The sequence below is a fragment of the Macrosteles quadrilineatus genome, unplaced genomic scaffold (assembly GCF_028750875.1).
Source record: "Macrosteles quadrilineatus isolate MER2022 unplaced genomic scaffold, UCM_ALF_1.0 Scaffold_8__2_contigs__length_117827958, whole genome shotgun sequence".
In the NCBI taxonomy this organism is placed as follows: Eukaryota; Metazoa; Arthropoda; class Insecta; order Hemiptera; family Cicadellidae; genus Macrosteles; species Macrosteles quadrilineatus.
The window spans coordinates 62,771,410-62,785,770 of record NW_026542601.1 but is presented as its reverse complement, the minus strand read 5'-3'; the positions used below and the strand labels follow the sequence as shown (position 1 = coordinate 62,785,770).

The 14,361-nt window shown below is 32.6% G+C and overlaps 1 protein-coding gene across 1 annotated transcript in view; it reads left to right on the top strand.

Annotated features, from left to right (window-relative positions):
• LOC128999255 (uncharacterized) overlaps positions 1-3,519 on the top strand; it is a 31,773-nt gene extending 28,254 nt beyond the window's left edge. The window contains exons 2-6 of the mRNA XM_054425651.1: positions 1,071-1,246; positions 1,483-1,589; positions 1,949-2,105; positions 2,758-2,855; positions 3,216-3,519. Coding sequence (XP_054281626.1) covers positions 1,071-1,246; positions 1,483-1,589; positions 1,949-2,105; positions 2,758-2,855; positions 3,216-3,282 — 605 coding nt within the window. The 3' untranslated portion in view covers positions 3,283-3,519. The remainder of the gene's footprint in view (positions 1-1,070; positions 1,247-1,482; positions 1,590-1,948; positions 2,106-2,757; positions 2,856-3,215) is intronic.
• Positions 3,520-14,361: the final 10,842 nt, after the last annotated feature.

The following is a 14,361-nucleotide window of genomic DNA, read 5'->3' as shown; positions in this document are numbered from 1 at the left end:
ATCAAGTGTTTTTTTCGCCTGGTAATCGATTCAACACATTCTCGAAGACAATTATTTATAAATTTTTTATCACTGGAGGTAACGAAATGGTGTTTCGGAGCCCACTTTAGTCTCCTTTACTATTTGTAAAACAAACAAACCTAATCTTATAAATATAATCGAACATTGTAATGTGAACGAATCTGGATGTAAATGATGTGTAGAGTGGTAACATATGCATTTCATTCCAACAATGTTGAGTACTTTGAAAGGATGTTTATTTACTTGAAACCAAATTTAGAAGTCTCAAAACTTCAACCCTAAAACACCCGTCAAGAAAAAAGTGTGATATAAATTTTTACTCTCATTGGGATGTGATTTTGAATCTACCAGAGAAATATACAATTTGTATTTGACATTTATAAAATGAAAAAGGAAAGCTTAATGTAAAATAAATTCTTTTAGCATTGTTCTCTAAATATTACCTAACCTTTAAATAGTTATCTATTAACTTTAAATTAAATAGGAAGAAAGATAATGGGAAAATCAATTGATTCCTAAAATAAGTTTAAACAACCTAGACGAAGTAAAAATACTTTAATTACTTTAAATCAATTATATTAAAAAGCTTGAATGTTTTAAGGTGGATGTTGGGCTTATGAGAATGGGGCCGTCCAATAAATATGCTTACGGTTAAATCATCCATAACATTTTTATGAATATTTATTTTAGCTATGTGAACAAAAAGTTATAAGTCCTATCCCGAAAACGAAGAAGCCTATACTTCTGAGGCTAGGAGGGTATTCATATTCATTTCAGATGTGGACGCCATCCATGTGCGTATTTTAACCAAAAAAATATGAGTGAAGGATGAGTGTAGAATGGAGTGTGGTGCCTTGTGTAGCATTGTTACTGACTAAGATAAGCATTAGTCTTGACAATTGAAAGCCTAATGATCAAGGACAGCTGGGTCAAGTTTCGAATCACCAAAAAGTTACTTACTTTTCTATGTAATGAAGAACTCCCTTCTGGAACAGGTTAGCGATGATTGTGTTTTGATCAATTTTTTTACATTGCCGTGTTTGTTTCAGATGAAGATGCAGTAGCCGCCATGGGGACGTCTCTAGGTGAAGGGAGTCACAGGTTGAGGCATCACGGGAAACATCACTTGTGGAGGTCAACAGCGCTATCACAAGTGATCAATGTCACGTCTCCGTCCTCGACGACCACCGTGGACCGTGCGTCCGTGTGTTACGACACCAACGAGGTAAACCATCCTTACACTTCGTACCAGAGAAGAGGTTCATATATGAATGAACGCAGCTGTCTTTCTGTGGATATAATTAACAGTATTCGTTCTCTAACAGTATACACAGTTTGATCAATGGTGAGATATTTTACATTACCACGTTCACATATGTTTTACTATCAATTATGTTTCTCTTGTATCATTCAAAATGCAGCTACACAATTTAATTTCAATCAGCCTAACTTGATTCTCAGGTTCTTATGATCATTGGGATGACGTGTGTCCTTAACCTCGCCTTCATAGTGGTAGTGATGAGCTGCGTTCACTTCTGCAGCAGTCCCGCAGTGCCCAAAATACCCAGGTAGATCATCTAAAGTGTCAAATACACAATATATCAGCCATAACACCAGGAACATTCATTTATGATTTATTGTTTGAAAAAAATATGCTTAGAGCATTACTCCTAAACAGTTAACAGTAATAATGAAAATTAGGAAACCAAGTCATACGATGTGAAGTATTCAATTATTATACAGTATTTACATGAAACTTGTATCCAGAGGAACAATTCAATGTTTATAGAGCTAATTTTAAACTAACAAGCAGTATACAATACATCTTTAGGCTTCTCCCAATTCAAACAATTACAGCAAATACATCATAGCAATAGGCTGTTGTTTAGACTAATTATGAAAAAATAACTTTTCTCTAATTTTGCAGGCTCGAATCCCTGATTCTAGTGGAGGGTTCTACATCAGAATCTGATCTGGAAGAAATAGAATTTCGAAAAAGTCACATCAACTTATTTAACTGGTCTTCACGCAATAGGCGTTGTAACTTAGACGACTGCTTCAGAGGGTTGCCTAAAACTCTTCAGGTAAATAAGATATACTAGGCAAAAACAGAGTTTTTTGAGGACGAGTTATTTAATCACACTATGTTAGTTGAACATTGACTAGTGGCCTTAAAATACGTGCTTACATACATTGAAATCTACGAGTACGTGAGCTCCATCCTTCATGCTGTTGAGAGTGCTTCATCCTAAATATATGTATCCCCCTATCCTGATAAACGGAGATTGGAGTAGAAAAACAAAACCCTTACTATACACCACTCCAAATAATTATGAACTAGAAAACACTTGAATAGCACTGCCCCCCTGTTAGTCAAGACCCTCAAGATCAAGACCCCCACCCCACAAGATCTACTGGAGAATATTTTGTGGGATATTTTGGCAGCAATAATTCTGATCATGTATTTGAAATATGTTTTATTCCTTTTGATACTTAAAGTTGATCCATGGATGTAAAATGAAACTAGTTACCAAAGCACTTTATTGAATTAATGATACAAGTGTGTAAACCACTTTAAAGGATTTTAACAGGTTTTTTTGTTAAAAATTAACCATTCTTAAGGTACAGTTTTATACAAATTTAAAGTATACCGAACAAAACGCCCAAAAGGATAATTTTTTTATGTGCGACAAACTTTGAGATAAATAGTTATATGATTTGGTTTGTCGTCTGTAGATGGAGTTGTCCAGTTCTACGTCATCGTCGATGGTATCTCTACAGACACTTGTGCCTCCTACCTACTGTTCTACATCACTGACCAGCTTCGGTACAAGGTCTGTATATGTTTGATTGCCAACTACATATTGATTGATATTGATATTGATTGTACTACGGTTAAAGTTGCAAGTAGATTCTCGTAGTTACCTCCTTTTCCTTCGGCAGAAAGGCCTCTTGCTCTTAGATGATCTAGAAGTAATTAATTTGTTTTGTTATTCCTGTTTTTAATAGTTTATTGCTGTGACGTTAGAAGGATGGACTACTTCAACAGTAGAGTAGCATGGTGATACAATAAAAGGCATGGAGTAAAAATAAAAATGCTGAAAGTAAAACATACAATAAATATTTACATGTTTTACTATTCTTCTCATTATACTGATTTCTTGGGGATAAAAACATTGTTTGTTACATTTCAGGATAAACAGCAGACACAGAATCGATCATGCTTCTTCTCTGTCGATGGAAAATCTTCTCTTCGTATGAACCAAAGATTATACATCTCCTATAACAGGGCATATCTGGGTGGAGGACCTACAATGTTGACCGGACCACATAGAGTAAAATGTAAAAGAGACTGAGGAAAGTGAGATAGTGTTTACATGTAGGATATTTTACCAAAGATAGACAACTTGAAGGCTATGTACAATACTTTATTTGAAGGTTAACATAAGTTACACACTTAAAAAAAAAAAATAAGCCTTGTGGAATCCTCTCACCATTGGGCGTAAAACATGTGTTTGTTGTTTTTTATGGATGAAAACAAAAATGTTCAAAAGTAGCTCAATTAATGGATTCCAACAATAAATTATTCAATAATTAATTATAATACTAAAACCAAAGAATTGAGTAACTTTCAGTCAATATATTTATGGTAAAAGTTCTAATTTCCACACTATCTTATTTTTATACAGTTATAAATGGCCAGATTGTTTCTTGTAGTTTGGACCAAACTTGATAGATACACGAACATGTTACTGAAACCGAAAACAGTATTGACCCTCAAGATAAATACTGCATTAGATAACGGTACGAATCGAATTTAGTCTGAATCGATTGCATTTAAATTAATATCTACATTAGAAACAACGATCTACTGTAGTTTAGAAATTTCTAATCAATACTAAGTCCTACTTCAGTAATGTCATGTTAGTGTTTCACTAAATGGTTACTATAGAATACTCCTTTAATTATTTCTAACTATAAACGCACACGTTAAATGGTTATATATAGAAAATGTGTTGTAATTTTACTTGTAAAACATATTTCTTTCCGTGGCTAATACCAATACCCAATCCAATTTAATCACACAGCTATACTTTAATACTTCCCTTCCCATCAATCCTCTTCCCAATAATCAAATTTCAAGTGGTCTTTGAAGAAATGTAAATAAAAAACTTTAAAGAATACAAAATGTGAAACTAATGTACCATCAAAATGAACATGTATCCATGTATTCTTCTTTATAAATTAATACAGCGTGAGTCCTATGAATCCCTTAAATATTTAAGAACAATGATCTGTGGTTTTGAATGATATTTTTTTCAGAATTTTCACAATATTTTATATAAAGTAAATAATTTACAAACTTTTTTAAATTTCAATCGCAAATCCGTTGCTGCCGCAAACAAAGTCTAGAAAATTTTACTTTATAAAGTAACTAATTGTAAATGTACGTAACCAACCTACGATGTAGTCATAAGCTAGACATTTAAGTACTGTGAGATCTTCAATGCAATAATACCTTTGTAGTTGGCTCCTAAATATTGACCTACCTTTCGTATAACATTATGTGTAGTACATTCAGGTGATTGAAGATATTTTTGTACAAAACTCTACAATGTGAATATTTTTAGTGAATAAAATATATTGTTACGACTACAGTAATTATTTTAAACCTCATTCAGAGCCATACGCACAAAGCCGCTATATTTCCTACTCTGCAACAACCTGGAAACTATCACTTTTGATGATAGTAAACCTCTCAACTTTACACAGTGTTTTCAACTGTTATCAATTGTTTTTATAAACAAACTTACGTATGAAATACGGAACAGAGTTTATGCTGACTCAATCATATTACATTTGGCTCAAGGCTACATTAATATCAAGCTTTGGCAGCGATTCAAGGTAACTCGGAATTAATTACAAAGCTACGATATCCTAGATTTCCTAACAGTTTAGGAGTTATATTTTTTATTTTCCCATATATCTTTATCAACATTTCATGTAAGTTTATTAAAACTATATACTTTTTAAACCGTCGTTTTAGATTTCCCCGAGATCAATGTTGTAACGATGCATAAACCTTGATCTTCAGGTGGTTCCAGTTTTTATCCCTAGCCAGTATACAAAAATTCTTAAAACCAATGGAGAAAGAAATAAATTATCGGGAAGTTAAATATCATTATGCCACAACATTAAAATGTATAAACCCCTGTACAGCAGGTGCAAACTTAAATTGGAAATATATATATATATATGTTAAATTAAATTAATTATTATTTAATTAGTCATGGAATACAGGTGCGAGATTTCTTTTGGTCCAAACGATTTGAAATGTCGTGCAGTTTTATAGGCAACTAAGTGTAAAGTGTTTTTTTTATAGTCTAGATATACTGTAAAAAATGTATACTTTGTACCCAGTGTTCAATACATTAAGTCCTTGGTATACGTACTTTTACATATTATAAATTTATTTCATGTGGTATACATTCATACTTCAACAGAAGTTTTATATTATACACAAAACGAGGCTAGGTACCAGGACAAAAACACAAAACCTTCTCGATACGTGAGTCTGAAAATACACAATTCTCTCTGAATAACCTGCAGAATATTTTTTTAAATAGTTGATATTAAAGTTTAAACAGTTAAAAAGGATTAAAGTAACATTCATATTATTAGTTGGTCGTACAAACAATCAAATTTTGAACCAAAGGAAACTTTGCTGAAGTTGAACCTTAACAATCACCAGTTCAAAACGCTCCTGGCAACTTTGACCATTGTTGTACTTTGGGTTTGTTGACAATCAACAGTGATTGCAGATTAAACAGACCACCTAATTAGGAACTTATACTTCCCTGTAGATGAACCGAGCCGAACAGAAGTGTATGTTAATTATTAGTTTAACACGAAATAATATAAGACACTTGTTGTTATGCGTGTACATTATCATATTATAAATATAAGATTCAACAGTTTGTATTTTAATCAAATGTCTCTTTGGTCATAACAAGCCAATATACTGACACCACATCTGTAATTTTGTATAATGCCTTACAAAATCTCACCATTTAAAATAACTATCCACCCCAGCAAAAACATTAAAATTCTTGGCCACTATATTTAGCGATTTTTTAAATTAGTGAGCCATTTTGTTATTGGTTTTTGAATATTTGCGCAAGAATAATAATTCTGTACTGTGGAACTCTACAATCTATTACTATGTCTGTAGGCATATTAATATTTCTTTCTATCTTAGACACACACGCACACACATATATTGGATATTGTTCATATGTAGGGCTACTGTAAAGGCCCGTTCACACGGGGCGAGTTTACAAGCTACACGCCAGCGTGTAAGAAGCCGGCGAGTTGGCGAGTGTGCTTGTATTCGTTCACACGGAGCTTGTCCACTCGCCAACTCGCAGACGTGTAGAAAGACGCCGGCGAGTCGGCGAGTGCGCTTGTAGTCGTTCACACGATGCTTTTTCCACTCGCTCAGTCGCTGGCTTGAACCAAATCCTCCAACATCTTTGAGTAACAAGCGCACAAGCACAAGCAACGGTGTTCACACTGGGCTACTTTACACGCCTACTCGCGCAAAAGCTGGCGAGTTGGCGTGTAAAGTAGCGGCACCGTCAACTTTTTCCAGAGCTTTTTTACAAGCAGCTTTTGAGCGAGTACGTCGTTCACACTGAGCTATTTTACTAGCTGCGTGTAAAAAAGCCGGCGTGTAGCTTGTAAACTCGCCCCGTGTGAACGGGGCTTAAGAGATGACCGAGTCAGTCGGTGAACGGTCTGAACCTTTTGTACATGTCTGGGTCTAGATCTTATGTGGGGTGAGAAAATTGAGTTTGATCTTCTCTTTAGTAACAAAAGTGTCCTAACTTTTTTAAATTAATATTAAATTTACTTCCTCCTGGTACGTACCACGTTTGTTTTTTTACAAAGATTTATAATTTTACTAAAATCATAAAACGGCTATAAAACCTTTATAACCTTTAAGCATTGCCTATTGGATACTGAAGTAGACCTCCCATCTATTGGTTTAAAAACTGGCTTCAAGATTAACATGGGGATGGAATGTCTAGTTAATAGTCAAAGCGTTAAGTGTTAACAGTCGGCATTGTCAAGATTGTTGAATCAAAAAGCAGAATAAAGTTGATGTCATATCATTGGCATCAATGGCAAACACGCATTCCTAAAGAGCCAGGACACTCTCTACAAGACTGTACATAGGAGAAAAAGGGCATTTCAACAGTACTTTATAACTGCTTTTGTAACCTAAAATTCACCATTGTTTAGTGACTACCAAAACTTATCAAAACAATACAATTAAATGATTAACTTGTGTTTTTACAAATTAAAAGCACTAAACTAATTGGTTTGAGACATACTCTATTATTTTTTTTGCTATTATCTTGTTGCATTAGTTATTTTTACTAACTCTTCCGTTCTAAGATAAATTAAAACAACATGATTGTTTCAATACCTATTATTTTAACGCCTGTTCAAAGCTACCTTGATAATCGAGACCATTTAAAGCACAAAACTCATTAACAAGTCTCTGATAATGACCAACCGTAATGACACAACCACAGAAAACTGTGGTTCAGGAGTGTACAAACCACCACCACAACCTGTCAAAACTCTGCCTGCTTTTGTGTGCTCTTTCTGATTAAAATGTATCAAATAACGCTTAGATTTTATTTTACTTGAAAATCGTGAATCTATTTATCTAATAGACTATCTATGTAATTATTGCTGTTTTTCTTCATATTTTATTTTATCTTTGGATCCAACATTAAATAGGTAAGCATATTACATTTTGAATACTGATATACTAACCTTTTTACTAATTGGATTACTTTTAAAGCTATAAAAACTCAATAGTTTGATCAAATGTATTTTAAGTTTAACGGTTCAAACCCTAGTCTTGTTACTATCCAAAGTTATCTGAAATTAGATAATGTCATCAAAATAGCTCAATGGTATCTGGACACAGAATCGATTTCAAGTGGGATATTACCATTGACCTTTGAAGGTGGTTTTGAATTAGACAACATAAAGTTTGTAATATCTTAATTTCTTTATTCCGACAAAATTTATAGGATTTAAAGTTGCAATTAGTTTGTTTGTATTGAAAAAAATTAAAAAACGGCTGTAATGTTTTTTCTTCTTAAACAAATTGTTGAATACCAGACTCAACAAACTGTTACGAAATGCAATAATCCTTCAATCCATATAACTTTGTTGAAACATCCAAAACATTGAGCTGCAGTAATTTGTTGTTCACGTGTAGGTAATTTGATTTAGATTTACAAACTAATGTTGCAAACCATTATCATTAGCCTAACTGTATGGCTATTGATAAATGTAATTGAACCAAAACCCTTGCCAATACGTATATATGCTTACAATTATAAACCCCTTTGCGTTAAGATAAGACTGCACGTGTTCTAATATATCCAGAGAAAACGAGCAAAAAGCTTGAAACCAATTCAGACCACGATGAAAACGTAGAAGAGTAATTGAAGCGTTACAGGAGCCAAATGCTTCATTGCATTTCTCGCCAACTTTAAAAATATATGTTGTTTTCGGATTTATTTTTTTCAAATATTATTAAAATGGTTTGGCAAATGCAAAAAAATAATGTTGGTACTCTTCGGTCATTTATTTAAACATGATTTGAATGCTGCATTAGTATGGACAGTCACTCTAAAAGGAGCCTCCGTAACTTATTTGAAGACCAAAGGAATGTTAGCGGGGTTCACTAAACATTTGTTTAAAACATTGTTTATTTTTCTGACTTTACGATTCAATTGTTACAATACGAACATAAGTAATTATTGATTTATTTGGTAGCCAAGAAACCTTGACAAAGTTTGGCAAGGATAGTCAAACAAGTTCCTAACTATTTCATTAAATTTGTATCAATCTAATTGCTGAACTTGTCTTTAGCGTCTGTGCTCCTATCGATAACTGTGACTGGAGTAACCCTAATACTTATCAAAAATAAGTGATGATATTTGTCAATGATTTGTCTAAATGATTTCTAAATGATTTGTCAATGTGGATAAAAAAAAATTTATCAAGTTTTGTGATTTCACTTTCATTTTTGGAGTAAATATGAGAGTTGCTTCATAAGAGGAAAACCTGTTATCTGTAATTTTGAAATGTATAAGCACATGGTCAACATTTATTTAATAAATCAATTTTAAGTGCTTGGATTGTGTAAAAATGAAAACAGCTGATTTAAATCATTACAATGAACTGTAAAGAAACACTAGCGCACGTAGTGGGTAAATAGAGAACTAATCGAGAGCGAAGGAAAGTAAATTTAGAAAGAGGGAAAATCAGCTGATCGTTTTTTAAGTTATAACATAATTGTTTCCGTTAAAAATGTAGGCTTCTAAGTTATATATTTCTATTCAACTCGGGATCTATGAACCTTTTGCGATTAATGATAAAATTTTCTGGTTGTCGAGTGGTTATAATGCTAAACTTCAAATTAGAATGTTGCTGGTTTCACTAAAATCCAATTCCTGGTCTCAGATGTCATTTTACACCATTTTACCCAAAATAACAAATTTAAAGTAGTATATCATTACAAATATACAGGGTGTTCCCAAATTATCTGGACATATTTTCTGGACTGGTTTCTTGGGCTTAGACAAACATAAAATGCCACATAAGTATGGGTCGGAAATGCCTAGATTTTGGGTTTGTCGGCCTGTTTGTGATTTTTAAGATTTATTTTATATCTTAGGCCCGTATTACACTATCATAGTTCTATGACATATATCTATTATCATATGTCTTTGATGAAAATTATTACAGTGTAATGTACCAACTATTATAATGGTTTTGAACTATTATAATATGTTCTCCTTGAGAGAACATATTATCATATATTTGATAATATAATATGTCATAGAACTATGATAGTGTAATACCGGCCTTAGGCATTTTTTGAGATAGAAATTTAAAAATTTGTATAAATGTGTATCTTAGTAGGTAAAAAGAATTTACAAAGTTTCGTTTTAATATCTCAAGACGTTTCAATATGGTGGCCATTTAAAACCTTTAATGGAAAATTTCATGAAAACCGTTAATATTAAGGAAATTGTTTTACAGATACAAAAGATAGAAAAATTAAACCTTAATCAAATGAGACCTTCTTTGTAGAAATCAGATAACAAACAACCGAGTTATCATTTTTTCTACATTCGGTTACGCAATTTAATAGCACTTCCATATTATTATTATTTGTTATTTTACAGAGCAGTGTGATAGCCCTAACTTTATAAGCTCTTTTTACCTATTAAAATACACATTTATACCAATTTTGAAATATCTATCTTTAAAAATTCCAAAGATATAAAATAATTCCTAAAAACCACAAACAGACTGACAAACAAAAATCTAGGCATTTTAGACCTATATTTATAAGGCATTTTATGTTTGTCTTAGCCCAAGGAACAAGTCCACAAAATATGTCCAGACAATTTGGAAACACCCTGTATATACGCACTAAAAAAGAAGCAGAACTGGTAAAGATTAACCATTAGATTTTTTATTCTTAACACAATCTCAAACATTTACTATTCTCATGACAGTGGAACAGCATTAATATTGTATTGCTATTTCAATGACACAAAGTGTATCCACAACACAGGTGAGCTCCTCAGTATATGAAGACAGACGTTTGAAATGTTAGACAAAGATGCAATTGCAACATTTGTTGTCCTTTGCATAAACAATCGTGCTGTATTATTTGACGCAAAGGTCTTTAGGGCATCGTTTCACAAACAGGTCTACGTTTCGGTGCATGATTTGTTGTGGTACATTCAAACACAGATTTCTGGTGACAAAGATGACTCAAACCAACATAAAAAAGGATGAGTGTAGGAAGTGTAGGTCTGAGATGATCTATGTACCATTGATACTGAGCTGTCCCATCAGTCATACATATATTTGACAGTTTGGTCCAGTTTCTTACCATCAAAAAGCTACTGACTTTTCTCAGGATCAAACCAGTGACCTTTTGATTGTTGGGCGAGCACTATAAATAGCCATCCAAACTATAATTTCAGTCAACCTTTGGTGCACAATCCTTATTGTATACGCCATATATTAAATAGGCAAATACAATGAGTATATTAACTTATGCGAATGCTACAGCAAAATAATGCGTAAACTGCTTAACTAACTTTATACATTTCAAATTCACTATTACAAAGCAAACCACAGTTTTGAGAAAGATTAAAGTTTAACTAACTGTAGTAAAATTTAGACATGTTTTGGTACTCAAGGAAGTTGGTACAGTTCACACGTATGTTATATCAGGTACCTAACTCCTTGTCAATGTGTTCTATATGCCTGGAATACGTTGTGAATACATACAAAATAAACTGATGCTCGTTACTAACTCTATACAAAATATAATAGTTTGTGTTAAGTTATTTGTTTTTAATAATTAAAATACGCTCGTTAAAAACATTTGAACAATGTATTGTCTTAATACATGTAAACAAACAATAAAGGGTAATTCATTGACATCGACTTAAGGAATTTACGAGTTAATTAGTTTTAGATTAATGGATAAATTTACGAGCTTTGACAAGATATATAGGTAATATCAGTGTCAGCAGGAAAAGAGTCTAAAAAACCCCCCACAAAAATCTATAGTGATTTTTTTCATAACATACATATTGTTTAAATTTTGTATTGTGACTATAATTTTTAAATTGTGCATAAATTCAGAAATTATATTTAAAACACACACAGTACATATTTTGTTAGATATTTTAAAAACTTAAAACATAGCTTTTAAATTAACTTGCAGCTGGATAATTTAACGCTAAAGGTCGGTTGATTTGATTTTAAGTTTTAATTTTTTCATTCGAATTTCTGAGACCAAATGGGGTTAGGCACTAGAATACAAAGGTAAAAATATTAGCCTACATATAGGCTAACCATAAGCTATACCTAAGCACAACTCTCTTAAGTACACTCTTTCAAGGCATCATCTTTCCATTTTGTAAAAGACTTTAGAGTAAAGAAATACACGAAAGGGTTGTCAAGATCTTCACAATAATAAAACATTAATTTAAGTTATAAAGTTTTCTCTAAAATAAAATCATGCCTGCAAAGTTTTTTTCTCCTTTCAACATTTGTAAAACCGGTAATTGTTATAATTTTACAAAACACAAAGTAATTCACTTATACATATTTTATATATTAAAGACTAAGGAGTATGAAGTAAAAGAATTACACAATAACCACGAACATAATTCCCATTACAAAATAAAATGATTTAAATGTATTTCCTTCCTGTTATATTTCAAAACCAACATCCTACAGAGGTAATATAAAATGATTCACAACTGCGGTTCGTTAAAAGCTTTCCAATTTGTCAAATTAGTTTACAGTTTTATCTGATTAGCTTGATGCTCATGTTGCCTTTACGATGATGACTCATCCTAATCCTGTTATTGAATAAATATTTTTGGCAGAGATTTATAACTAACAACGAAAAATTGATTGAAATTGAAAATTGAAATTGATCAAGGTTAGGCAGCGAAACAATTAAATGCCAATGTTTTGGGAAATTAATTATAAATCTTCATTATAAATAGCCATTCAAAATGGCGGATCCAAGATGGCGGCTGAAAAAAATACATCCGTCATAACCAAGTGAAAATAGGTCAACAATGAATGGTGGTGTCCACTTATCTTTATCTAGCACTATTTTGAGATTATGGCCTTAGTTTGTAAATGCACAATGTTATAATGGACTAAAAATAAAGTTATACAAAGTTTTCATAACTTTAGAATAGATAAATTTTTTTTTAAATGGATTGTAGCATCGTATTCAGCGTAAAAGTCTTGTTTGAAACGGTGGGTCACAACCCTACCTTTACTTTTGCAAAAATAACTTTGTATCCAATATGGCGGCCAAAAATTTAAACATAGTCAAAATGAAGTACTTGCTACTCTACAATGATCTGTGGTTCGGAGTTGATATCTTAAGAAATGTATAAAAAAGTAGGGGGGGGGGAACTCATTTAAAACTCACCCTGTATAAACCAATGTATGTTTGTTTGTTTGTCCTTTATGGACTCCGAAACCACTCGACAGATTGTAATGAAACTTTCAGGCATTATTAAGGATTATTCAAGGATAGTTTGTGTGAAGTTTGGTGCAGATCCGTAGAAAGGGCTCCGCCCCATTGGCTCTGGAGTTTCCCATGTTAACCTTATGAGTACTTAAAGAATCTTAACAGAGTTCAACTAAACAATTTGATTCTGTGATGTTCAATAGCATTAACAAGTTAATAGGTTTACCAACTAATTTTTTTTAATTTATGACAATAGCTAATTTGCAACCAAAAGGTGAGTGAGCGTAGCGAACGAACTTCATCCTGGAGGCGAGTTAGCGTAGCGAACGAGCTAACCTGAAGGCAAGTGAGCGCAGCGAACGAGCTCCAACTTAAAGTTGAGTGAGCGTAGCGAACGAACTTCAACCAGGACGTGATTGAGCCATGCGAACGAGCTCATCTTGAAAATGAAGGAGCATTTGACATAAAACCACATTAGGACAGGGCGACGTCTGTCAGGCCAGCTAGTATTAAATATAACACTAGTTTAAAATTGAACAAAGGTTAACGGCCTTCCTTGCCTAATACAATTTTTTAATCTTGAGATCTTTCACTATTAAAAATTAAAATCCATACGGATGTGATAAAACCAATAGAATCTTTGGCTAGATAGTCAATATTGAGTAATTGTATTGAGTAATAGAAATAAATAAGTTAGTGAAAACAGAGTACATAATTTACTAGCAATGTGGTAAGGAAATCTTAAATGTTACTCACTCCGAAAAAACCATACGTTTGTATCCACAACGACTAATTTTATTTCGACGTCAAATGAAATCCCCGAGGAAGACTGATAGAATGTCATATTTGGCGTGTGTTGAGCTGTACAGTCTGATGACCAGAGGGCATTTGGGGTTTATATAGTAGATTTAACTGTAAAAACATAATCGACTAAATTAATATCTTGAAAATAATTAACCTAAACTTTTTTGAGTTAACGTAGTAAATATTTATATTAATGTAAATATAAATACATGATATATTTAATTAAACAGATTAATCTCAATAAGGGCAGTACTTTAGTAGTTAGTATTAGTTTCTCATATACATTTTTACAACCACGAGTTCTGGTTGGTTAAAAGGGTATAATAAAGAGCCAACGCCTTTCACTACAATTAAAAACAAAAAGGCTTTTCGCGAACCTACTGTTAATTTTGGCAGTGAAAATTTTATCTGTC